The sequence below is a fragment of the Oncorhynchus masou genome, chromosome 32 (assembly GCF_036934945.1).
Source record: "Oncorhynchus masou masou isolate Uvic2021 chromosome 32, UVic_Omas_1.1, whole genome shotgun sequence".
NCBI lineage: Eukaryota > Metazoa > Chordata > Actinopteri > Salmoniformes > Salmonidae > Oncorhynchus > Oncorhynchus masou.
The window spans coordinates 43,405,079-43,430,106 of NC_088243.1; the positions used below are offsets into that span (position 1 = coordinate 43,405,079).

Below are 25,028 nucleotides of genomic sequence, written 5' to 3' on the forward strand. Positions count from 1 at the left end.
CTCCTGTATATTATGAGTACAGCGACTGCAATTAGAAGGCATCATGTTAATGTTACTACTTCGCTTCGGCTGTTGGAGGTCCTGACGAACCATGTCCAGGTAAAGCGTCCGGAGTGAAAAAGTTGAATGAAAATAAAAAGTTGAGGGGAAAAAAATATATATAAATTATATATAAATGGTAATTAAAAAGTAAAAACCGTAAAGTTGTCAGGTAGCAAAGTAAGGTTGGCAACAAAACACACAGCAACGCACAGCCACAGGTAAAGAAGTCTGCCAATCACACCATTTTTTAAAGACATTTATTTTGGTCATTTTGCTTTACATGACATTAATCTTTGGAGATATAACAATGTTGTTGGTAAACAATTTACATTTGTATGTCAGTATTTTGTAATGTGTTATATTTAGTTTTATTTCTTATGGTCAATTTGACCATTGCCATTTCACAATATTCAAGTCACATACAAGGAAGTCATACACATAAGTCAGGTACAACATGGTGCATAGAAAGTAATGAATGATTGGTCACCAAAAAAAAAGTTGTACAAAAACACAGACATACACAAAAACAAGAATCACTTGCTGTAATCAGTAAAAAAAAGAAAACAAGTGAAATAGGTAAATTTCAGGACACAACATAGCCATAACACCTCAATTTCACATGTTGCCTCCACTCACAAAATAAAACTCTGAATCATTGGTAACTTTGTTGATTGCCTCCCCATCCCTGATCATGTGTTAGATTTCCTTCCTTTTAGCACCCACTTCTTGTATTTTCAATTTGAGATGCTTATATTCCTCAAAAAGAGAGAACTGCCTGGTTGGTAAAGACAGGGAGATAACTTGTTTGATAAATAGCTTTCGGACTTTGTCGTGTGGTTATTGGGTGACACCTATATCACGTTGAAGCGATAAGGAACCCAGAGAAAGAGCAATGGACATTCTCAGCGGCAAAGACGCCATTGGCCTCATCATCAGGAATCTGAAGGTAGACTGTGTCATTCACATCAAGCATAAGGACAGTGCTACCGGACATCTGGTCCAGGAAGCCCTTGTTGTACTCATCATAGCTGAACATGACCGGCTTGACGTTCTTGTACAGAGCCACCAGAGCATGAGCCCCATTCACGTGAATGGTGTATGAGAAGTAGTATACTCCAGGGACCTGGCAAGTGAACTTCCCAGTGGTAGTGTCATAGTGATTCTCTGCATTGTACACCTCATTGTCAAACTTAATGGGTTCCCCAGATGGAGGATAAGGACTAGCCAGGGAAACAGAGAAAGCAGACATTGGGACCTTGACAAGAGTAGGCACCATTACCTCACTCATGCCTATGCTCTTCTCGAACATGACCTCGCCAGGAGGACCAGGTGGGCCGGGAGGTCCAGCAGGGCCTTGGCCACCATCCTGACCATCACTACCAGGGAGCCCAGGGGGACCCTGAGGACCGGGGATTGCCTTAACGGCAAGTCCAGCTGGGCCAGGTGTGCCAGGGAAACCTGGGTGTCCTTTAAGGCCGGGTGTACCTGCGGGACCAGCAGGCCCAACCAGGCCTCTGGTACCTGGGGCACCGGCAGCTCCAGCCTCACCTGCCTCACCATTGCGCCCTGGGAAACCTTTTGGCCCGGCAGGTCCTGGGACACCTGAAGCACCAGTTGAACCTGTGTGGCCAGTGTCACCTTTGTTACCTGGAGCCCCAGTGGCTCCAGTGGCACCAGTTGGCCCTGTTGCCCCAGTATAACCTTGCTTGCCCTGGAAACCTTGTGCTCCCTGATCTCCCTTATATCCCTTTGGTCCCTGGGGTCCCATTGCACCTGTGTCACCTTTGGGACCCATTGCCCCAGTATCTCCCTGGAAGCCTCTTGCACCCTGAGGACCAGTGGGACCCATTAGCCCAGTAGCACCAGTAGCTCCAGTGAATCCATGTGCTCCTGGCTCACCCTTCTGACCTGTTGTACCTGAGCTTCCTACAACTCCCCTTTCACCTTTCTGTCCATTTGCTCCTGGCTTTCCATATCCAGGGATACCAGGAGCACCAGTTGCTCCAGTTGCTCCCTGATGACCTTTAGGACCAGATGAACCAGGCATACCTGGAGCCCCATTATAACCTGGTTTTCCTGGCTGACCTACACCAGGAGCCCCAGTGTGGCCCTTAGCACCTGGCAATCCAATGGGACCAGCGCCCCCATCCCTACCTGGGCTACCTGATTTTCCTGCCTCACCTGGGAATCCTGGCTTGCCTGTCTTTCCAACACCGACTGCTCCAGGCTGCCCAGCTGGTCCCATAGGTCCCACAGCCCCTGTCTCACCTTGTGCCCCTGGGATTCCCACTCCTCTGTCCCCTTTCGCTCCCGACAAACCAGGCACACCTGGATGTCCCTTAAGACCTGTTTCCCCCCTTGGTCCCATTGCTCCGGTCAGACCGTGAGGTCCAGGTGTGCCGGTGGAAGAGATTCCAGCAGGTCCGGGGCTTCCAGCAGGTCCAGGCATGCCCCTGGGACCCTGAAGTCCAGCTGCCCCCACCTTTCCTTTCTCGCCAGCTGCACCAGGAACACCAGGCTTACCAGGACCACCCGGGGAGCCAGGTTTGCCAGGTGCGGAGTAGCCAGCAGGTCCGGGTGGTCCGGCAGGGCCCTCTGGTCCGGGCTGTCCCACAGCTCTTTCCCCTGCGGGGCCAGGTGGGCCAGGGGGGCCCTCTGGGCCGGGCTCACCTGGGGTACCGGGCTCTCCTGCCACTGACACCACTGTGGAGAAATACAAGTCACCTTATTAATACAACTGATGCCAAGTGATCCTCTTGTAGTAAATGTGTTATTGGCAATTGTCTCTACCTAATTATAGAATTATAATTAAGCCAGCTACTATTGTCGATCATTCTCCATTTATTATTATTTTAATTTAAGACTAGGAGCTGAGATTGGTGTGCCACTCCTGAAGTGTGCATTTGTCCACTCCTCCATACATATTTTAAAGCATTGGAAAGGTGTAAGCATATTTATATATTTTTCCTTTTGAATCCATTAAGTATATGTAAGTGCACATACTTGTTCAGAAGTGTATAGAATTGGGAGGCAGAAATGTAGTGCACTTTAAAAGCACAATTCTTTGACTTCCATTACCCTATGTGGGCACCTCAAGGTACTATGAGCACATTTAGGTGCCAGGATGTAATAAAAAAAAGAATACTAAGATAATACTAATAATACCACTAATTTACAAACCAGTGGGGCACCTTATCCTATTTGTTGTGTTTTATTGGATAGGGTGTAGATATAGAGGTATAGAGATGAAAGAAAGGAGGAGAGAGGGTGCTAGAGCACTGAATCGGATTCGGAAACCATGCTCACAGCTGCACAGTACATATGATCAAAGACAGCCGATTAGACCGCTAGACCACCCCAGGCAACAAATTGAGGCACTTTTGGTCTTTGTACAGCAGGGGCATAGCCAGAAATACATTGGTGGATGGTGGATGGAGTATTGTTTTCATAATAACGTATTCTTGTTTTGTATTTGCTCAATCTAATTGGGTGGGCCTGGCATGGCATGGACAGGCCCTCCTATTTGTTTGAGTGATGGAGGATGGGCATTTTAATTTATGGACATGAAAAATGAAGAGGATTAGAACTTATTAAAATAAGTAAAGTATTGTGTTACACTCAGCAATTGTCAGAGGAACGATCATATTGTTTTGCTCTGTTTTGCTTCCATATTCAAATTTCATATACATTTGGTGGAAACCTTATTTGTTTATACTAGGATTCCCAGAATGGAATTCACCGCATTTACCAAAATGGTGTACTACATCTTTGTTTTGGGTAGGCAGGATAGTTAGCTAGCTAGACAGAAGTAAGTAGTGTTTCCCAATTTAACCTCGCTCTGGTTTGACATTTGGTTAACACCCCCTTTTGGTGGAAACATGGGAACCTGAGTCCTGGGGCTGTATGTATCAAGTGTCTCAAATTAGGAGTTTTGATTTATGATCCATATAATCTTATTCATTGTGATCTGATCCAAAACTGATCCTGAATCAGCACTCCTACTCGGAGATGCTTGTTATATATGGCCCCCAATCAACTGCAAAATGTCGGGGTACTCTCTCCCTCAAGGTCATTCCAATGATTTTGGCACATTTATTCAAAATGTTTATCAATGAAATTGCCCTTTTGTCCTGCATGGGGGAGGAAATCGCCTAATAAGGCAAACTAGAATATTAAATCCATTTTTTTTTTAGGAATTGCCACTTCGAAAGCATTGGGTATGATAGCATTAACAGTGCAAGTCAAACCTGCATAGACATTTAAACCTGTTGAATTATTAGCTCAAAATAATTTTCTAAAGGGTTCAATCTGTTCTTATTTCACCATAAAGAAGAGGACATTTCTGTCTTAAGAAACTGTAGTATGGCGAGAAAACAAGCATTTGTAAAGCAGAATGATGAATTGTAAGAGTCTTTTTAAAATGAATAGTTTATGTGGTCACATGACCCAGTGTGTAAACGACATGTCCTTGGTCAAATGTAGAGGCCTAGTTTAGATTCATCAAAACATATGTTTCTACTTTTTGAAAGGCACACCTATACATTTCTGGGTGATTGAACTGTAATTGACGGTGTTAAAATAGTATAATATTAACAAGAGGCACATACTATTTTACACACTACTTTATATGATATGAAAATACAGTTGAAGACAAGTGAATGTCCATTTGCTACAGCAAAAAACCAATGGTGTTGAGCTGTCTATAAATTATTTAATTGTTATCTTCTAGATCTTCTATTGTAATGAATAGCTGACTTTGCCCTACCTAACTGATGGTAACAGTACCGATACTGACTTTTTAAAAGTCATATATATATATATATATATATATATATATATATATATATATATATATATATATATATATATATATATATATATATATATATATATATATATATATAGTTAATTAAAACATAAACATAAGAAGAATCATACAATATGTGTCTTTTTCCTAAGTAATGCATTAGCTAACTATTTCTATGACTTAAAAAAAATCTAGTATCGGTACTGTTATCATCAGTTAGGTAGGGCAAAGTCAGCTATTCATTACAATTAAATAACAATTAAATAATTTATAGACAGCTCAACTTATTGCCATTTTATAAATGACTGAAATGAGCCATCATCTGTACTGAAGTGTCAATTTTTTAAAGGTTAAATATAAAAAAAATACTAAAATATCAGCACATCTATATTCCCCACTAAGTTCTATACAACTGAATCACTGATCTAACTGGGGATCCTAATATCAATCAACTGCTGAATCACTGCTCTAACTGGTCATCCTAAAATCACTTCTTAAGACCTAATGAAGGCACCAAGAGATTGACTGAGAATCCAGTAAAAATTTGATTTAAACTCATTTGAAGTGAAGATATTGTGAAGGTATTAAAACTCTCAGTTGGAGAATTATAACAAAATGACTGTTGAAGAAATAGGGCTCCTTAGCCTGAGTGAGAGCATAACAACTGCATACACAGTATACTCACTTCAGATTGTATGCAAGATAATGTGATTCAAGTGTTACTATCGCTGTGTTACTATCGCTGTGTTACTATCGCTGTGTTACTATCGCTGTGTTACTATCGCTGTGTTACTATCGCTGTGTTACTATCGCTGTGTGTTTATGTGTCAATTGATCCCGTAAGAGATGTTGTTGTCTACTGCCAATATGACACAAAAATAAAATGTAATTTATTAATTCAACTGTATGTCTGAGTGTCCCTGTGCAAGAAATGAAAGTGGACATCCTCAGATGGAAATCACATGTTAAGTGGAAAAATGTGCACATATATATGCATATGTGTGGTAAAGTGTGAAGATGTTGGATTTATCATTGATTATAGTTGAACTCTTACATTGTCCATTGAAACTATCACAGGATTTTCAAAGACATCACCTGTATCATATTAGGCAATGTAGACTAGGATGTTGGTTCTTACCGTGGCTCTTCACAGAGTAGGGCTGGTACTGGGGGGAGGCCTTCATTACCTTCTTCACTATATATGAACCACTACCATGAACAGCTGTCAAGCCCACCAGGAGGAGGAGGATGCTCAATACTTTTACTTCCATTTTCTGAAACAGGAAAATATTCAGTACTGCTTAGCTTTAATTTTGAAGTTGCTGCAATGACTCAAGCAAGGACATTTTTGCAACACTCTTCTCTCTGCACACATATACTGAACTCTGAACTGCACACATAACTGAATTACACCCCCCCCCCCCGAAAAAGCACAACAAATTATATAGATAGCAAGGAAATTCATTTGAATACTGAGTTTCAGCCTCCTGGATCTCAGCCTGTTCTCCTTGAACTCTGGCTATCCTGCTTGGTTTTATAAGGCACCAACATCTCTTCCACCTGCCCAGTCTTAGCTCATCCCAGTGGGAGTAGGAGTCAGGCCTCGGAAGGGCCCTATTGTTCACTGCGCCAAGAGATTAAGAGGATAGAGAGGAAGAGCACACATACCAGCATGCAGTTGAGTGAGTTGGAGTTCCAAAAGGGGGTAAGAAATCTTCAGCACCACTGTCCTCCTACTGCTGCTGTTTATCCTTAGGTTAGGAGCACGTTGGAGAATCTGCTGCCTCCCAGTACAATGATGTGAGTATTTATACCATATCTGCCCCTTGCATCATAAAAAATAGCCCCAACCACACAAGTACCTCCCTTCTCAGAGCTATGCTGTAATTAGCAAACAGATCTGCCCAATGCAGGCATGTCACATACTGTAAGGATGCCTATTTGCTTTGAATAGTTAGACACATGATTAGGACTTATTTTAGTGTAGCAAAATAATCATGTTTAGACACCAAAATGTAAAATAGTTTACCGTTTGGTTTGAAGATTTATTTTAATTATTGGTCTTGTTCATATGGGTTTTTCCTGTAACGTTTTTCCTCTACCTTATGTGTGGTGAACAGGTCTGGTAAATGTTCTTTGAGATTTTGTCAGTTTTCTGTCAATATTACCATAAGAGTAAACAGCTAAATCTGTGTTAACTAACTCGCTGTAGTGCTAATTTTAACACTTTTGCCATGTGTATATGCATTCACTCTCAGCAGAGTGAATTTCGTACTTTCAAAATTGTTCAAAAATTCTACATTTAGACAATTTTTCTGTAACCCATTACAGAGTAGATAATTTACACTGGCTGTGTGAAATTCACAATACACTGGAGTGAACTAATAGGCATTTCACTCTACACTGGAGTGAACTAATTATCAATCAATCAATCCAATTTGTCACAAAGTGCTATACAAAAACCGAGCCTTAAACCCCAAAGAGCAGTGGGAGGCCCTGGTGCACAACTGAGCAAGAGGACAAGTACATTTGAGTGTCTAGTTTGAGAAACAGATGCTTCACAAGTCCTCAACTGGCAGCTTCATTAAATAGTACCCATGTCAACAGTGAAGAGGTGACTTCGGGATGCAGGCCTTCTAGGCAGTTGCAAATAAAAAGCAATATCTCAGACTGGCCAATAAAAAATAAAATATTAAGATGGGCAAAATAACACAGACACTGGACAAAGATATGGCTGTTTCTTTGCAACTCTGCCTAGAAGGCCAGCATCCCGGAGTCGCCTTTTCACTGTTGATGTTGATACTGGTGTTTTGTGGGTACTATTTAATGAAGCTGCCAGTTGAGTACTTGTAAGGCTTGTGTTTGTCAAACTAGACTTCTGTTTTTTAAACTATGTACTTATCCTCTTGCTCAGTTGTGCACCGGGGCCTCCCACTCCTCTTTCTATTCTGGTTAGAGACTGTATGCTCTGTTCTGTGAAGGGAGTAGAACACAGCGTTGTACGAGATCTTCAGTATCTTGGAAATTTCTCGAATGGAATAGCCTTCATTTCTCAGAACAAGAATAGACTGATGAGTTTCAGAAGAAAGTGCTTTGTTTCTGACCATTTTGAGCCTGTAATCATACCCACAAATGCTGATGCTCCAGATACTCAGCTAGTCTAAAGAAGGACAGTTTTATTGCTTTTTTAATAAAAAAAAACACATTTCATCTGTGCTAACATAATTGCAAAACGGTTTTCTAATGATCAATTAGCCGTTTAAATTTATACACTTGGATTAGCAAACACAACGTGCCATTGGAACACCGGAGTGATGGTTGCTGATAATGGGCCTCTGTACGCCTATGTAGATATTCCATAAAAATTCAGCTGTTTCCAACTACAATAGTCATTTACAACATTAACAATGTCTACACTGTTTTTCTGATCAATTTGATGTTATTTTAATGGACATTTTTTTGTGCTTTTCTTTCAAAAACAAGGACATTTCTAAGTGACCCCAAACTTTTGAACAGTAGTGTATATTTTTATGTATATACTGTATATATATATATATATATACTTATTTATTTTTTGCTAAAAATGTGGGTATCAAAACAGAGCCCCACCTGCCCTGAATGACGGGTATGTTTTCATTTGAAACTTCAGTATGTGGAGAATAGGGCAACACTTTTAATTATATCCTGTGATCTGCTGTACCAAGGACAATCAACATATTGAAATATCACTTAGTCACTTGCTATAGATGTAGATGACAAAATATACATTTCAGATATAGATTATTAATGACAAATATTCTTATTTATCAAAGAATAAAAACACACTGCGACTACGTTTTCTGTTTCTGTTTCATTTTCCAACGACCCTCTACGCACATATCCAGATACTAAAACAGATCTAAAATTAACCCCAGGTTTTTGGTGCCGCTACAGTGGAATCATTGCCTCAGCAAGATGGCAGGATATACATCCCCAATATATATCTGCCCCACCCTGTCTGTATTTGACAAGTCTGTTACCTTTACTTACTGTCTGAACATCTCCCACATAGTCCAATGAAAAAGTAAACAAAAACACTGGAAGGGCAGCGGAGGTATGGCTCCTCTCTTAACCTAATATTACAACAGTCAGAATAGGACCTAAATGTACACCTACCCAAGGCTAAACACACTTAGCCCTTTACCCTAAAATGAACATAGCAGCATGGATTCTGTTTGGTCGAGTACACAGTGAACCTTTCATTTCATCCACTATTTTAGGCCTAACAGTTTATAGTCCTTAACTTGTGTATTTTTGTTCGTTCTTCAGCCTCGAAACAGCTAATAACGCTCTCAAAATAAGTACTGGAAAAGCCATTTGTGTTGGACTTGTTTTTTCTCTGCCTGGTGAATGCAGTGTAGTGTGTGGTTGGCCAGTGCTCTTGAGATGAAGTGTCAAGACTTGAACACCAGGGGGCAGGTTCTGCCATTCAACTTCTGGGGGAAGTTGAATGGCATACACCCAAATAATCATAGTTTTATAACAAACAAGTGGCCATAAATTATGTGTAGGGTACTTAATATACAGATTGCGTCCAAAAACGTTTTGAACATAGTACCATTTATGGTTGATTTCCTGCATTTTGAATGCACTAAATGGTTTATATGTCTATTTTCGTCACAGAGGCAAATAGGGGTGAAGACAGGGGTGAGTGGAAGGGGTATGCTGTAACAGGATTCTGTGGAGGATTTCTATATTAGCCGTGACACGAGAAACCCCTTCCACAAAGGATATAATAAAACATTCTTAGAACATGAAACTTGTTTGAACTTTTCCTATTTTAGAATTAGACCAAATTAACTGCAATTTTCTAAAGTGCTGCCTTGCATAGTTGATAGTTATAACACTTAATCGAGGTTGACACGTATTGTTTAAGCATGTTGTCACTATCAAATGAAAGATCATGTTTTATATGGGCTCAAAACACTGAAATATCCCAGATTAAGTGGTATAAAGATGTCTCGTTTCTAAGACATTGGAATTAGAACAAAAGGAATTATGACATTAGATCATTCTATGCAGTTAGCCAAAGACTCACTTTCAGGCACCCATCATAAATGCCAAGCGTGTTTTTCATTCTGTTCATACATGTTCCCCCTTTGAACAAGGCTGCTTTCATTACTATGTGTTGTCGAGTGCTGTGAAACAGTTGCTGTACCTTATACTGTGGTGGTATATAGTATATTCCTTTGCCACCTATACTGATATGCCTTGGCCATACTTTAATTTCAAACTCTGTGTTTATGACCCACATAAGAGGACCGACCATCCCAGCTTTAGTCATATTTAGCTAAATGGTAGAGCAAGAGAAGATGGAGTCAGGATTTTATACTTTTCTAAGTTCAGAAAATTCTAGTTTATTTTTTGTTATTTTAAGCATTGCTAACCACAAAGAACACATAAAAAATAAAATGTATGATGCTCCAACTGTATATCTGAAGGAAACTAAGTACATGATGTGCCTTAGAGCTAACAGTGTAATTTGGTTACTTTCTATGTTTACACAATATATAATTTTGTCCTTTTCTACACTAAAGCATTATGAAGGGCTTAATGTCCTTATACTTGTTGGTGAAATCCAGTATTATAAGACTTTGACAGTGTATAACTTATTTTTCCTTCGTCCTCTGTTCAACTCACAGTGGCATGATGTGTCAGCATTGCCTCCATCGTGATAACCATCATGGATTAGGGTAACTGCTGTAGAAATTAACATCAGTGAGAAAGCTTTTATAATGTCCATTGCTGTGCATAGTAAAATACTTTAAACATAAAGTATCAAACTCTCAAAAAAATGTACCACACCAGAGGACATAAAGAGAATGTTAATGCCCCAAAATAAATCATTCTTACTCCTGCACAGACATTACATAGAGTTGAAGTTGGAAGTTGGAAGTTTACATACACTTAGGTCATTGAAACTCGTTTTTCAACCACTCCACACAAGAACAAGACAGTTAACCCACTGTTCCTAGGCCATCATTGAAAATAAGAATTTGTTCTTAACTGACTTGCCTTGTTAAATAATGGTAAAATAGGTGGTTAAATCAAAAGAAATAAGCCAAGACCTCAGAAAAGAATTGAAGTCTGGTTCATCCTTGGGAGCAATTTCCAAATGCCTGAAGGTACCACGTTCATCTGTACAAAAAATAGTACGCAAGTATAAACACAATGGGACCACGCAGCCATCATACCGCTCAGGAAGGAGAAGCGTTCTGTCTTCTAGAGATGAACATAATTTGATGCAAAAAGTGCAAATCAATCCCAGAACAACAGCAAAGGACCTTGTGAAGATGCTGGAGGAAACAGATACAGAAGCATCTATATCCACAGTAAAATGAGTCCTATATCGACATAACCTTAAAGGCCACTCAGCAAAGAAGAAGCCACTGCTCCAAAAAGACTACGGTTTGCAACTGCACATGGGGATAAAGATCATACTTTTTGGAGAAACAGAACTGTTTGGCCATAATGACCATCATTATGTTTGGAGGGAAAAGGGGGAGGCTTGCAAGCCGAAGAACACCATCCCAACCGTGAAGCATGGGGGTGGCACCATCATGTTGTGTGGGTGCTTTGTTGCATGAGGGTATGGTGTACTTCACAATAAAATGATGTGGATATATTGAAGCAACATCTCAAGACATCAGTCAGGAAGTCACAAATGGTTCTTCCAAATGAACAATGACCCCAAGCATACTTCCAAAGTTGTGGCAAATTGGCTTAAGGACAATAAATTCAAGGTATTGGAGTGGGCATCACAAAGCCCTGACTTCAATCCTGTAGAGAATTTGTGGGCAGAACTGAAGAAGCGTGTGCGAGCAAGGAGGACTACAAACCTGACTTAGTTACACCAGCTCTGTCAGGAGGAATGGGACAAAATTCACCCAACTTATTGTGGGAAGCTTGTGGAAGGCTACCCAAAACATTTGACCCAAGTTAAGCAATTTAAAGGCAATGCTATCAAATACTAATTGAGTGTACGTAAACTTCTGACCCACTGAGAATGTGATGAAAGAAATAAAAGCTGAAATAAATAATTTTCTCAACTATTATTCTGACATTTCACATTCTTAAAATAAGTGGTGATCCTAACTGACCTAAAACTAGGATTAAATATCAGGAATTGTGGAAAACTGAGTTTAAATGTATTTGGTGAAGGTGTATGTAAACTTCCGACTTCAACTGTATACAAAAGTATGTAGACATTGCTTCAAATGAGTTGATTTGGCTATTTCAGCCACACCCATCTCTGACGGGTGTATATAATCAAGCACACAGCCATGCAATCGCCATAGACAAACATTGGGAGTCGAATGCCCTTACTGAAGAGCTCAGTGACTTTCAATGTGGCACCGTCATAGGATGCCACCTTTCCAACTAGTCAGTTAGTCAAATTTCTGCCCTGCTAGAGCAGCCCCAGCCCTGGTCAGTTATGTTATTGTGAAGTGGAAACTTCTAGGAATAACAAAGGCTCAGCTTCAAAGTGGTAGTCCACACAAGCTCACAGAATGGGACCGCCGAGTGCTGAAGTGCATAAAAATCATCTTTACTCGGTTGCAACACTCACTACCTATTTCCAAACGGCCTCTGGAAGCAACTTCATCACAAGAACTGTTTGTCAGGAGCTTCAATGAAATTGGTTTCCATGGCCGAGCAGCCATACACAAGCTCAAGATCACCATGCACAGTGCCAAGCGTCGGCTGGAGTGGTGTAAAGCTCGCCGCCAATGGACTCTTGAGCAGTGGAAACACGTTCTCTGGAGTGATGAATCACGCTTCACCATCTCGCATTCCAACAGACTAATCTGGGTTTGGTGTATGCAAAGAGAACGCTACCTGCTCCAATGTATAGTGCCAACTGTAACGTTTGGTGGAGGAGGAATAATGGTCTGAGGCTGTTTTTCTTGTTTCGGACTAGGCCCCTTAGTTCAAGTGAAGGGAAATCTGAAACTCCAGCTTACAATGACATTCTAGATGATTCAGTGCTTCCAACTGTGGCAACAGTTTGTGGAAGGTCCTTTCCTGTTTCAGCATGACAATGCCCCCGTGCACAAAGTGAGGTCCATACAGGAACGGTTTGTTGAGATTGATGTGGAAGAACTTGACTAGCCTGCACAGAGCCCTGACCTTACCCCCACCTTTGGAATGAATTGGAACGCTGACTGCGAGCCAGGCCTAATCGCTCAACATCAGTGCCCGACCTCACTAATGCTCTTGTGACTGAATGGAAGAAAGTCCCCGCAGCAACGTTCCAACATCTATTGGAAAGCCTTCCCAGAAGAGTGGATGCTGTTATAGCAGCAACATCAGTGCCAACTCCATATTAATGCCCTTGATTTTGGAGATGTTCGACGAGCAGGTGTCCACATACTTTTGGTCTTGTAGTTAATGTACTGAACTGTGCTTTACAAACTGTTTTAATATAAAGTTTATCCATATGCTTGCAAAAATATTGACAAACATATTATATATTTCCTTTTTTGAGAATAGATCTGGTAAAAGGTGAAGATGTGGAGGAATAAAAGTGGGAAGTCGTGACTTGGCAAATTCTCACATGACCTTACTGGACTTGTCTCCAAACACTGTCCTAAGGAAATCCTTGGTCTCTTTATTGTTGTAACACACAGTAAGAGGGTTTAAGACCACTATTAACATTGAATTCCTAGCAGTGTTTCAACTTGTGGGATGATAACAGTGTCTGGACAAAAGGTTTCCCATTTTGTATGTTTTTGTGCGCATCAAGAACTGATGTTTCTGTTTTTTTTCTCCTGCTGACCAGACCCAGGAGGATAATATATTTGGCAGTTGATGTAAGGGAGGCCAAACCCAGCACGTGAGCTAAGGCTAAAGATATCCCATCATGGTTAGGATACGGATTTAACGTTTCAATAAACTCAATGTACCACTAAGAGCTACTTTCAGAGTTATGAATGGAAGGGTTGATGGGGGCGCATGTGACTGATTGGTAGTGAAATTACAGGGTCCCAAAGACAAACCTCCCCAAATGGATATGGAAGGGGAACGGTCCAGAGGAGTGGCGTTTACTAAAACAGGGACCAAAACACCAAAAAGAAAATTCCTAGTTATCACAAAACATTGTGTTTTAATTGGTAATTAATTTAAATGTAATGCGTTATTTAATAACTAGAAGATGTGAGCTCTTGAACCATTAGATTGTTATATTGAACGTGTTATTCTTATTGAAATAGTGATTTTACTTATAAGGTTATGCTACTATTTATATGGTCACCAACTCCTTTGTTTGCTGCTACCAGAAGAAAAACTTAAAAGGTGATTGAGTTTGAAATGACATTTATAGATGCACTACATGACCATAAGAATGTGGACACGTGCTCATCGAAATCATGGGTATTAATATGGAGTTGCTGCTATATTAGCCTCCACTCTTCTGGGAACGCTTTCCACTAGATGTTGGAACATTGCTGCGGGAACTTACTTCCATTCCGCCACAATAGCATTAGTGAGGCCTGACTCACAGTCAGCGTTCCAATTCATCCCCAAGGGATTCGATGAGGTTGAGGTCAGTACTCTGTGCAGGCCAGTCAAGTTCTTCCACACCGATCTCAACAAACCATTTCTGTATGGACCTCACTTTGTGCATGGAGGCAATGTTATGCTGAAACAGGAAAGGGCCTTCCCCAAATGGTTGCCACAAAGTTGTAAACACAGAATAATCTAGAATTCATTGAAGGCGGTAGCTTAATATTTCCGATTTCTGGCAGGTAGCATTCTCCTGGCATCTGCCAAACTCAGATTCGTCCGTCGGACAGCCAGATGATGAAGCATGATTCAACACTCCAGATAATACTCTTCCACCACTCCAGAGTCCAATGGGTTTACACCACCCTGGTGCTTGGCATTGTGCATGGTGATCTTAGGCTTGTGTATGGCTGCACGGACATGGAAACCCATTTCATTAAGCGCCCAACGAACAGTACTTATGCTGAAGTTGCTTCCAGAAGCAGTTTGGAACTCGGTAATGAGTGTTGCAACCGAGGACAGACAATTTTTACGCGCTGCATGCTTCAGCACTCGCCGGCCTGTTCTGTGAGCCTGTGTGGCTTACTACTTCATGGCTGTGCCGTTGTTGCTCCTAGACGTTTTCACTTCTCAAAAACAGCACTTACAGTTGACCGGGGAAGCTCTAGCAGGGCAGATATTTGACAAAGTGACTCGTCGGAAAGGTGGCATCCTATGACGGTGCCATGTTGAAAGCCACAGTCACTCTTTAGTAAAGCCTTTCTACTGCCAATGTTTGTCTATGAAGATTGCATGGCTGTGTGCTCGATTTCATACACCTGTCAACAGCGGGTGTGGCTGTAATAGCCAAATTCACTCATTTGAAGGGGTGTCCACATACTTGTGTATTCTATAGTGTATTTTCTTTGTACAGTGTTCCTGACAATGTATTGTAACCAAGAATATATGTAATCAAGAATACACTTTCCATATTAAATATTACTTCCAAATCATGATCTTGTAAAACAATTACCATTATGTTTTTGAATTCTACTCTCCTGTGGATTGTCTTCAAGAATTCCCAATCAAATAGAAGACAGTCTTAATGACGGAAAGGGAGGCAGAAATGAATGCTTATTGTGAAATAATTTAAGGGTATCAAAGTTAAATAAAGCCATCTTAATGGGTTTTTCAGCACATAAGTGTTGGTGGTGGAGACCTGTATTTAAGGATAATAAATAATCAAAGCCTTCAAAAATTGCAGGTTTAGCTGTCTGCATGGGATAATTTCTGCAATTTCACAAAACTTGACAAACCTGTCAAAGTGTGAGAGAACACCAGCATGCAGCTGTCAGTGTGAAAGCCAGCAGACTGAAGTGCCATATTAGACAATGCAGAATTAACTATGATGTCAAACCCATGTGCAATTCTATTTACTTGAGTTAATATGAAACAAACCGAAACTCTGTACTATAAGGTTAACTTTACCCAAAAAGTATGGGTCAGTTCCATTAAACTCTTATTTACATAATTTTTTGCCTCAAGTATCATTCATATGGTACCATTTATGTTTACCATAATTGATTTGACTTTACTATCTAAACACTGATGATTCAAATGGATATACTTCTCCATTTCCTGTAGCTCAAAATGTATGTGATGAGACAGACAGGAAGTTTAGTCGAGACACTGTCACCGCTCCTGTTCACCCTTCTCTCTAGAATTGAGACTATGCATTGCACCATAATGAGTCATCGAGAGAGAAGTGCTCTGTTGTATTTGAGACCAGCCATGTCTGTCTCAAATTATGGGTGCTATAAAATAAAACTTGCCCACACAATTCACATATCTTTCGTACTGTACACAGATCCACTGTCATATGAAACCACCAAATATAGTGTATGACAGTGTACAGTACTAAGAAAGAGGCTGGACCCTATGTGGTTTGTAGGACTTGGTGGCTCACCATTGGAGGCTGTGTGGGAGTTGACACTTCTTGTGGTGTTGAAAACCTCACACTTTCTACGAGGAACACAAATATAACGCACATGTAGGATACACTTATAGCACATTATAACAGTTGCTGTCATAACGTCTCATAAGTAGTTATGAAATCCTTACAATACATCATTATGATGCATTATGAGACTAAGGTGCATTATGCAACATGCCCCATCTATATACAGTGCTGTGAAAAATAATTAGCAACATTTCTGATTTTCTCTATTTTAGATTTGTTTTTATGCTGAACTTCATCAGATCTTCAACCAAAACCTCTGTATTAGATAAAGGGAACCTGAGTTTACAAAAAAATACATATATTTATTTTATTTATGTAATTAACAAAGTTATGCAATACCCAATTCCCCTGTGTGAAAAAATAATTGCCCCCTTCACACTCAATAACTGGTTGTGCGAAAAAATAATTGCCCCCTTACACTCAATAACTGGTTGTGCTACCTTTAACTGCAATGACTGCAACCAAAATGCTTCCTGTAGTTGTTGATCAGTCTCTCACAACGCTGTGGAGGAATTTTGGCCCACTCTTACAATTGTGGGTTCTCAATCATGAACTGCTCATTTCAAATCCTGCCACAACATCTTAATTGGGATTAGGTCTGGAATTTGACAAGGCCATTCAAATACTTCAAATGAGTTGCTTTTTAACCATTTTCATGTAGACTTGATTGTGTGTTTTGGATCATGGTGTTGCAGCATGAACCAGTTACGCTTCAGCTTCAGCTCACAGACGGATGGCCTGACATTCTCATGTAGAATTCTCTGATTCAGAGCAGAATTCATGGTTCCTTCTGTTGAGGCAAGTCGTCTAGGTCCTGACGCAGTAAAGGATTCCCAAACCATCACACTACCCTGTGACTGATTGGTAGCGAAATTCCAGGGTCTCAAAGACAAACATCCCTAAATGGATACCATTCCATAATCTCATCCAAAGACTTGACTAAAGCCTGCCAAAAAGCACCTGGAAGCAACTGAATGATCATGGACAGATGAGTCAAAAGTATAACTATGCCTGGCGAAATGTTTATTTATTTACAGTACAACGTCAGGTATTTATACAAACAAGTTTGACACCTGATCAGAGAAAACATTGACTGTGCTGTTTCCCACTCATTGCCAACATTGGTCTCCTCCCGATGTCGCACCGGGTGGTTACTTTTCAGGAAGTGCATCGATGCACTGTCCAAGTTCGTGAACATTATCATTCACCATGTTATGTGAAACTCTCGCAAGGGTGCAGCTTTTGGGTTCAACATCATAGCAGCCAAGGCAGGCAGTCAGCTCACCAAAGTAGGGTTATGATGCATTCTGGACATCGGTCTTATAATGCTTCATAGTACTGTATTATAAGGATGTTATAACTACTTATGGGTTGTTATGACAGTGTATAGCAAGTCTTACCAAAATGTGTTAATTTCTTGTATAAGACTTTCATGGGTTATTCTTCGGACTCTTTCGTACTGTGTACCTGTACCAATTGTAAGGATTTTTAACTATTCATAGATGTTTGATTGACATGTTGATTTCTCTGAAGAACAAACCAAGAGTTTGAATATCTGAAAAGACAGAAAATTGTATCTAAGAATGTGCAAACAAGTTGTCTGCAACTGAATCTGCTCCTGGCCATTCATGGAAAGAAGGTCAACTTAAAATTGATCAAGAAAAAAAAAATACTTATAATGGTTGATTCATTCAAACGGGTTTGCACGATCACAGTGGTCAGCTTCGGGATCTGTTTGTTTAGGGGTTTTGGTTTGACCAAGCTCTTCATTTGTGTAAGATATTTTGAACAGTTGCAAAGAAGGTGGCTTTTGTAGAGCTCTAGAGTTGTCTGCATGTTTCGTGTCTCACGTGGCCACAAATTGAGGCTTTGGAAAATTGTCCTTAGTACAGTGTGTCTTGATTGTTTCTTTTGAACAACCACTATACGGAAACCACAATGCTGAAGTTATCTGACAAATGGTCATCTTTGGGTGAGACCGTCTTAGCCATACTTTCAATATACTATAAAAACAACATAGCCCTATTACTCACACAATGACATGCTCAATGCCTGACTGCTGAGTAGACTGTAAATGCTTCTTCCACAGTAATGGGATTCTATGAGGATATAATGGAACAGCTCAAAAGCAACTATTGTATTGTGATTGCACAAGGATGTTGACTTTGGCATAGGGGAAGTTGTTGGAAAACCATAATGTCATAAATCTTTTTCACAATGAAAAGTCAAGGCTCCCTCCACTTTTACTGTTCTAAACACATCTCCTGCTGTGTGTTTTTTGCAACTTTTTACACCTGATTCACACTTTCCGAGATGATCAGTGATCAGCCTTAGGGGTGTATTCTTCAAACAGCATGCATGACGGCAGTTGGCTGTTAGCCAATGTCAAAGCATGCTAGTGAGAGCTACCCTCCATCGATTGGCTCTCACACAGTCGCATCAGTGAAACATACATCAACTCTGTGTGTCTCCTCATGTCTCCTTCCATTGCAAATACGTGGTCACTGGTATCTAGGTTGCTGATGATCACTGCAAGTCTGATAGGGAGGTTAGACCTTACACAAACCAACAACCATACTGTATGTTAGACCTAACCTAGATCAAGTCCCAATGTACCGAGATTGTGACAAGACCTAAACTTTTTTAAATATGGAGAAAGAAGACTCCAAGACCCAAGACTGATATCAAGACCAACTCATCCTAAACAATAAAAGTTAAGACACTACCAACACAATTAGCATCTCATTATTACACCAGCTATGTGCAGGTCTGTGTGTTTAGTGTGTGCAAGTACAAGAGAGATTTGAAACCGACTCAACAAGCAAATTATCTTTGATTACACAAATATGGTGGTCTTAAGAGGTTTTAAGGACTGTGATAGGATGACTGCTTGACTTGGCTAGTTACTGTAGCTAGCTAGCTACCGCTAGATGGCGAATGTTTGGATTTGAAATGCACCTTCAGAAAACATTGGCTTGTTGTGTCACCTGCTGGTTGCTGTAAGGATGAGTGTGCAGAAATGACAGAAGAGGGTCGTTATGGGGACTGTTCCAGTCCACTACAGATGTGTGGTGGGCTTTCTGCACTTTTACAGCTGCAAGGGCATCACCCAGGCAAGTGCTACACTTTCAGCAGTGGAGGACTAGCTCCCTACGAGGAACTGCAGAAGTCACAGAGCTCTGAAGAAAAGCTGCTAGCCTGTCTAGACGGACTTTTGTCCTGCCCTACACCATCAATGCTCCCTCCGCCCAAGCCATTCTTCTTTTCTGAACTGGCTTCTATCTGAAATATTATTCCTTTTTTTCCGGGTCTGTATACTGCCAATCAGCTTTTAGCTTTTAGCTGTAAATGTCTTGGAGGGCAGCCGGTGATGCGTTGGGCTGACTGCACCACCCTCTGGAGAGCCCTCCGGTTGCGGGCAGCGCAGTTGCGGCAATGTGTTTACATAGTACAGTCGTGGCCAAAAGTTTTGAGAATGACACAAATATGATTTTTCACAAAGTCTACTGCCTCAGTTTGTATGATGGCGATTTGCATATACTCCAGAATGTTATGAAGAGTGATCAGATTAATTGGAATTAATTGCAAAGTCCCTCTTTGACATGCAAATGAACTGAATCCCCCAAAAACATTTCCACTGCATTTCAGCCCTGCCACAAAAGAATCAGCTGACATCATGTCAGTGATTATTACAGGTGTGAGTGTTGACAAGGACAAGGCTGGAGATCACTCTGTCATGCTGATTGAGTTCGAATAACAGATTGGAAGCTTCAAAAGGAGGGTGGTGCTTGGAATCATTGTTCTTAATTTGTCAACCATGGTTACCTGCAAGGAAACACATGCCATCATCATTGCTTTGCACAAAAAGGGCTTCACAGGCATGGATATTGCTGCCAGTAGGATTGCACCTAAATCAACCATTTCTCAGATCATCCAGAACTTCAAGGAGAGTGGTTCAATTGTTGTGAAGAAGGCTTCAGGGCACCCAAGAAAGTCCATCAAGTGCCAGGACCATCTCCTAAAGTTGATTCAGCTGCGGTATCGGGGCACCACCAGTACAGAGCTTGCTCAGGAATGGCAGCAGACAGGTGTGAGTGCATCTGCACGCACAGTGAGGCGAAGACTTTTGGAGGATGGCCTTGTGTCAAGAAGGGCAGCAAAGAAGCCACTTCTCTCCAGGAAAAACATCAGGGACATACTGATATTCTGCAAAAGGTACAGGGATTGGACTGCTGAGGACTGGGGTAAAGTCACTTTCTCTGATGAATCCCCTTTCCGATTGTTTGGGGCATCTGGAAAAAAGCTTGTCCGTAGAAGACAAGGTGAGCGCTACCATCAGTCCTGTGTCATGCCAACAGTAAAGCATCCTGAGACCATTCATGTGTGGGTTTGCTTTTCAGCCAAGGGAGTGGCTCACTCACAATTTTGCCTAAGATCACAGCCATGAATAAAGAGTGGTCCCAACACATCCTCCGAGAGCAACTTCTCCCAACCATCCGGGAACAGTTTGGTGATGAATAATGCCTTTTCCAGCATGATGGAGCACCTTGTCATAAGACAAAGGTGATAACAAAGTGGCTTGGGGAACAAAACATCAATATTTTGGGTCCATGGCCAGGAAACTCAACAGACCTTAATCCCATTGAGAACTTGCTGTCAATCCTCAAGAGGCGGGTGGCCAAGCAAAAGCGCACAAATTCTGACAAACTCCAAGCATGGATTATGCAAGAATGGGCTGCCATCAGTCATGATGTGGCCCAGAAGTTAATTGACAGCATGCCAGGGCGGATTTCAGAGGTCTTGAAAAAGAAGGGTCAATACTGCAAATATTGACTCTTTGCATCAACTTCATGTAATTGTCAATAAAAGCCTTTGACCCATATGAAATGCTTGTAATGATAATTCAATATTCCATAGTAACATCTGACAAAAATATCTAAAGACACTGAGGCAGCAGACTTTGTGAAAATTAATATTTGTGTCATTCTCAAAACTTTTGGCCACGACTGTAGAGCGGCAGGAAGCCTTAGTTTGAATCCCAGAGCCGACTAGATGAAAAAACTGTCAATGTGCAAGGCACTTAACCCTACACATGGGGTGGGGGTGTGTGTCTTTTTGACAATAAGAGCTGGTGCGCAATATCTAATATTAAAGAAGTCTTGAGGTATTGCTCGCCTGATGTACAGCACCTTATGATAAGCTGTAGACCACATTATCTACCAAGAGAGTTCTCATCTGTATTATTCGTAGCCGTCTATTTACCACCACAAAATGAAACTGGCACTAAGACCGCTCTCAACCAACTCTATAAGACCATAAGCAAAGAAGAAAATGCTCATCCAGAAGCGGCGCTCCTAGTGGCCTGGGACTTTATTGCAAGAAAACTAAAATCATTTTTACCAACATGTCACATGTGCAACCAGGGAAAAATAAATCCTAGATCACCTTTACTCCACACACAGAGATGCCTTCAAACTCTCCCCGCCCTCCATTTGTGAAATCTGACCATAATCTGACCTGATTCTTGCTTACAAGCACCAGAGTACCAGTGAATCGTTCAATACGAAAGTGGTTAGATTACGCGGATGCTACACTACAGGACTGTTTTGCTAGCACAGACTGGAATATGTTCCGCGATTCATCCAATGGCATTGAGGAATACACCGCCTCAGTCATCGGCTTCATCAATAAGTGCATCGATGACGTCGTCCCCAAGTAACTGTACGTACAAATCCCAACCAGAAGCCATGGATTACAGGCAAGATCCGCATCGAGCTAAAAGATAGATCTAACGCTGTCAAGGAGCAGGAGACTAATCCGGACGCTTATAAGAAATCCTGCTATGCCCTCAGACGAACCATCAAACAAGCAAAGCGTCAATACAGGATTAAGATTGAATCCTACGACACCAGATCTGACACTCGTCGGATGTGGCAGGGCTTGAAAACTATTACGGACAGGCAGACGCGAGCTGCCCAGCGACGCGAGCCTACCAGATGAGCTAAATGCCTTATATGCTCGCTTCGTGGCAAGCAACACTGAAGCATGCACGAGAGCACCAGCTGTTCTGGATGACTGTGTGATAACGCTCTATGTAGCCGATGTGAACATAACCTTTAAACCTGTCAACATTCACAAAGCCGCTGGGCCAGACGGATTACTAGGACGTGTACTGAAAGCATGCGCGGTCCAACTGTCAAGTGTCTTCACTGACATTTTCAACCTGACCGAGTCTGTAATACTTACATGTTTCAAGCAGACCACCATAGTCCCTGTGCCCAAGGAAGTGAATGTAACCTGCCTAAATGATTACCACCCCGTGGCACTCATATCGGTAGCCATGAAGAGCTTTGAAAGGCTGGTCATGGCTCACATCAACAGCATCCTCCCGGACACCTTAGACCCACTCCAATTCGTATACCGCCCGAACAGATCCACAGATGACGCAATCTCAAATGCACTCCACACTGAGCTTTCTCACCTGGATAAAAGGAACACCAATGTGAGAATACTGTTCATTGACTACAGTTCAGCGTTCAACCATAGTGCCTACGAAGCTCATCACTAAGCTAAGAACACTGGGACTAAACACCTCCCTCTGCAACTGGATGCTGGACTTTCTGACGGGCCGCCTCCAGGTAATAAGAGTAGGCAACAACATGTCTGCCACGCTGATTCTTAACACTGGGGCCCCTCAGGGGTGTGTACTTAGTCCGCTCCTGTATTCCCTGTTCACCCACGACTGTACTCCCTGTTCACTCATGACTGCACGGCCAGGCACGACTCCAACACCATCATTAAGTTTGCTGACGACACATGAGACGGCCTATAGGGAGGAGGTCGGAGAACTGTCAGTGTGGTGCCAGGACAACAACCTCTCACTCAATGTGAGCAAGACAAAGGAGCTGATCGTGGACTACAATAACATCGATGGCGCTGTAGTGGAGCGGGTCGAGAGTTTCAAGTTCCTTGGTATCCACATCACCAACGAACTATCATGGTCCAAACACACTAAGACAGTCTTGAAGAAGGCTCGACGAAACCTTTTCCCCTCAGGAGACTGAAAAAATGTGGCATGGGTCCCCAGATCCTCAAAAGGTTCTACAGCTGTAACATCGAGAGCATCCTGACCAGTTGCATCACCGCCTGGTATGGCAACTGCTCGGTATCTGTGCGTAAGGCACTACAGAGGGTAGTGCGAACAGCCCAGTACACCACTGGGGCCAAGCTTCCTGCCATCCAGGACCTATATAATAAGCGGTGTCAGAGGAAAGCCCATAAATTTGTCAGAGACTCCCCCCTCCCTTTTGTACACTGCTAGTATACATTTGGGTTTTAAAAACCTTTTATAGCTCTACAGTCTTTCTACTGTGGTAATGGGTGTGATCAAAATGTCTAATTATGTGTGATGCTACATTTTAAAGTTTCTCAGGGTACAGTAACTCAGACAGTGTTTGCCTTGTAATCAGTGATGTCAAACTCCAGATGAGGCTCAGTCTGAGATGAAGGTTAAAATCTAGCTGCGGTTTAGCAGCTAGACATGTTTAACCTGATAGCATAATGCCGGCTTGCTTGGTGGTGCCCCTTGTGGTGTAGCAGACTCTGGGGCCTTTCAGAACAGGTGTGTATATATATATTGAGATCATGTGACACTTAGATTGCACACAGGTGGTCTTTTTTAAAACTAATTATGTGACTTCTGAAGTTAATTGTTTGCACCAGATCTTATTTAGAGGCTTCATAGCATGGACCAATTTGCACGGACCAATTTTTTTGCGGAATTTTCCATTTTTATAAATCTTTGAAACAAGTTATTTTTTTAATTTCACTTCAACAATTTGGACAATTTCTTGTATGCCATTACATGAAATCCAAATAAAAATAAATTACAGGATGTAATGCAACAAAATAGGAGAAACGCCAAGGGGGATGAATACTTTTGCAAGGCACTGTAAAACATTCCCATCAAAACCATATATATACAGAGCATATTATGATTTGTTTAACACATTTGTGGTTACAACAATTATTCCATATGTGGTATTTCATAGTTTTGATGTCGTCACTATTATTCTACAATGTAGAAAATAATACAAATAAAGAGAAACCCTTAAATGAGTAGGTGTGTCCAAACGTTATATACAGTACCAGTCAAAAGTGTTTTACTGTTTTCTACATTAGTAGAAAATTCTACACATATGGAATCATGTAGTAACCGAAAACAAGTGTTAAACAAAATATATTTTAGATTTTTGGTTCTTCATCATAGCCACCCATTGCCTTGATGACAGTTTTGCACACACTTGGCATTCTCTCAACCAGCTTCACCTGCAAATACTTTTCCAACCATCTTGAAGGAGTTCCCACATATGCTGAGCACTTGTTGGATGATTTGCATTCACTCTGCGGTCCAACTCATCCCAAACCATCTCAATTGGGTTGAGGTCAGGTGATTGTGGAGGCCAGGTCATCTGATGCAGTACTCCATCACTCGCCTTCTTGGTCAAATAGCCCTTACACAGCCTGTATGTGTGTTAGTCTCATTGTCCTGTTGCAAAACAATTGATAGTCCCACTAAGAGCAAACCAGATGGGATGGCGTATCGCTGCAGAATGCTGTGGTAGCCATGCTGGTTAA

The 25,028-nt window shown here is 41.4% G+C and overlaps 1 protein-coding gene across 1 annotated transcript; it reads right to left on the bottom strand.

Annotated features, from left to right (window-relative positions):
* Positions 1-282: 282 nt before the first annotated feature.
* Positions 283-6,654, bottom strand: col10a1a (collagen, type X, alpha 1a). The gene is made up of 3 exons (XM_064954203.1): positions 6,518-6,654; positions 5,988-6,123; positions 283-2,745 (listed from the first exon to the last, which is right to left on the bottom strand). Exons 1-3 carry the CDS (start codon positions 6,521-6,523, stop codon positions 899-901), a joined length of 1,989 nt encoding a protein of 662 aa, XP_064810275.1. The 5' UTR covers positions 6,524-6,654; the 3' UTR covers positions 283-898.
* Positions 6,655-25,028: the final 18,374 nt, after the last annotated feature.

What these genes read in the sequence shown, in the direction of transcription:
- col10a1a (XM_064954203.1), bottom strand. An exon ending in CTACTCTGTGAAGAGCCACG is followed by an intron (nt 2,746 to 5,987) that starts GTAAGAACCAAC and finishes ATTTCTCCACAG; the next exon opens with TGGTGTCAGTGGCAGGAGAG.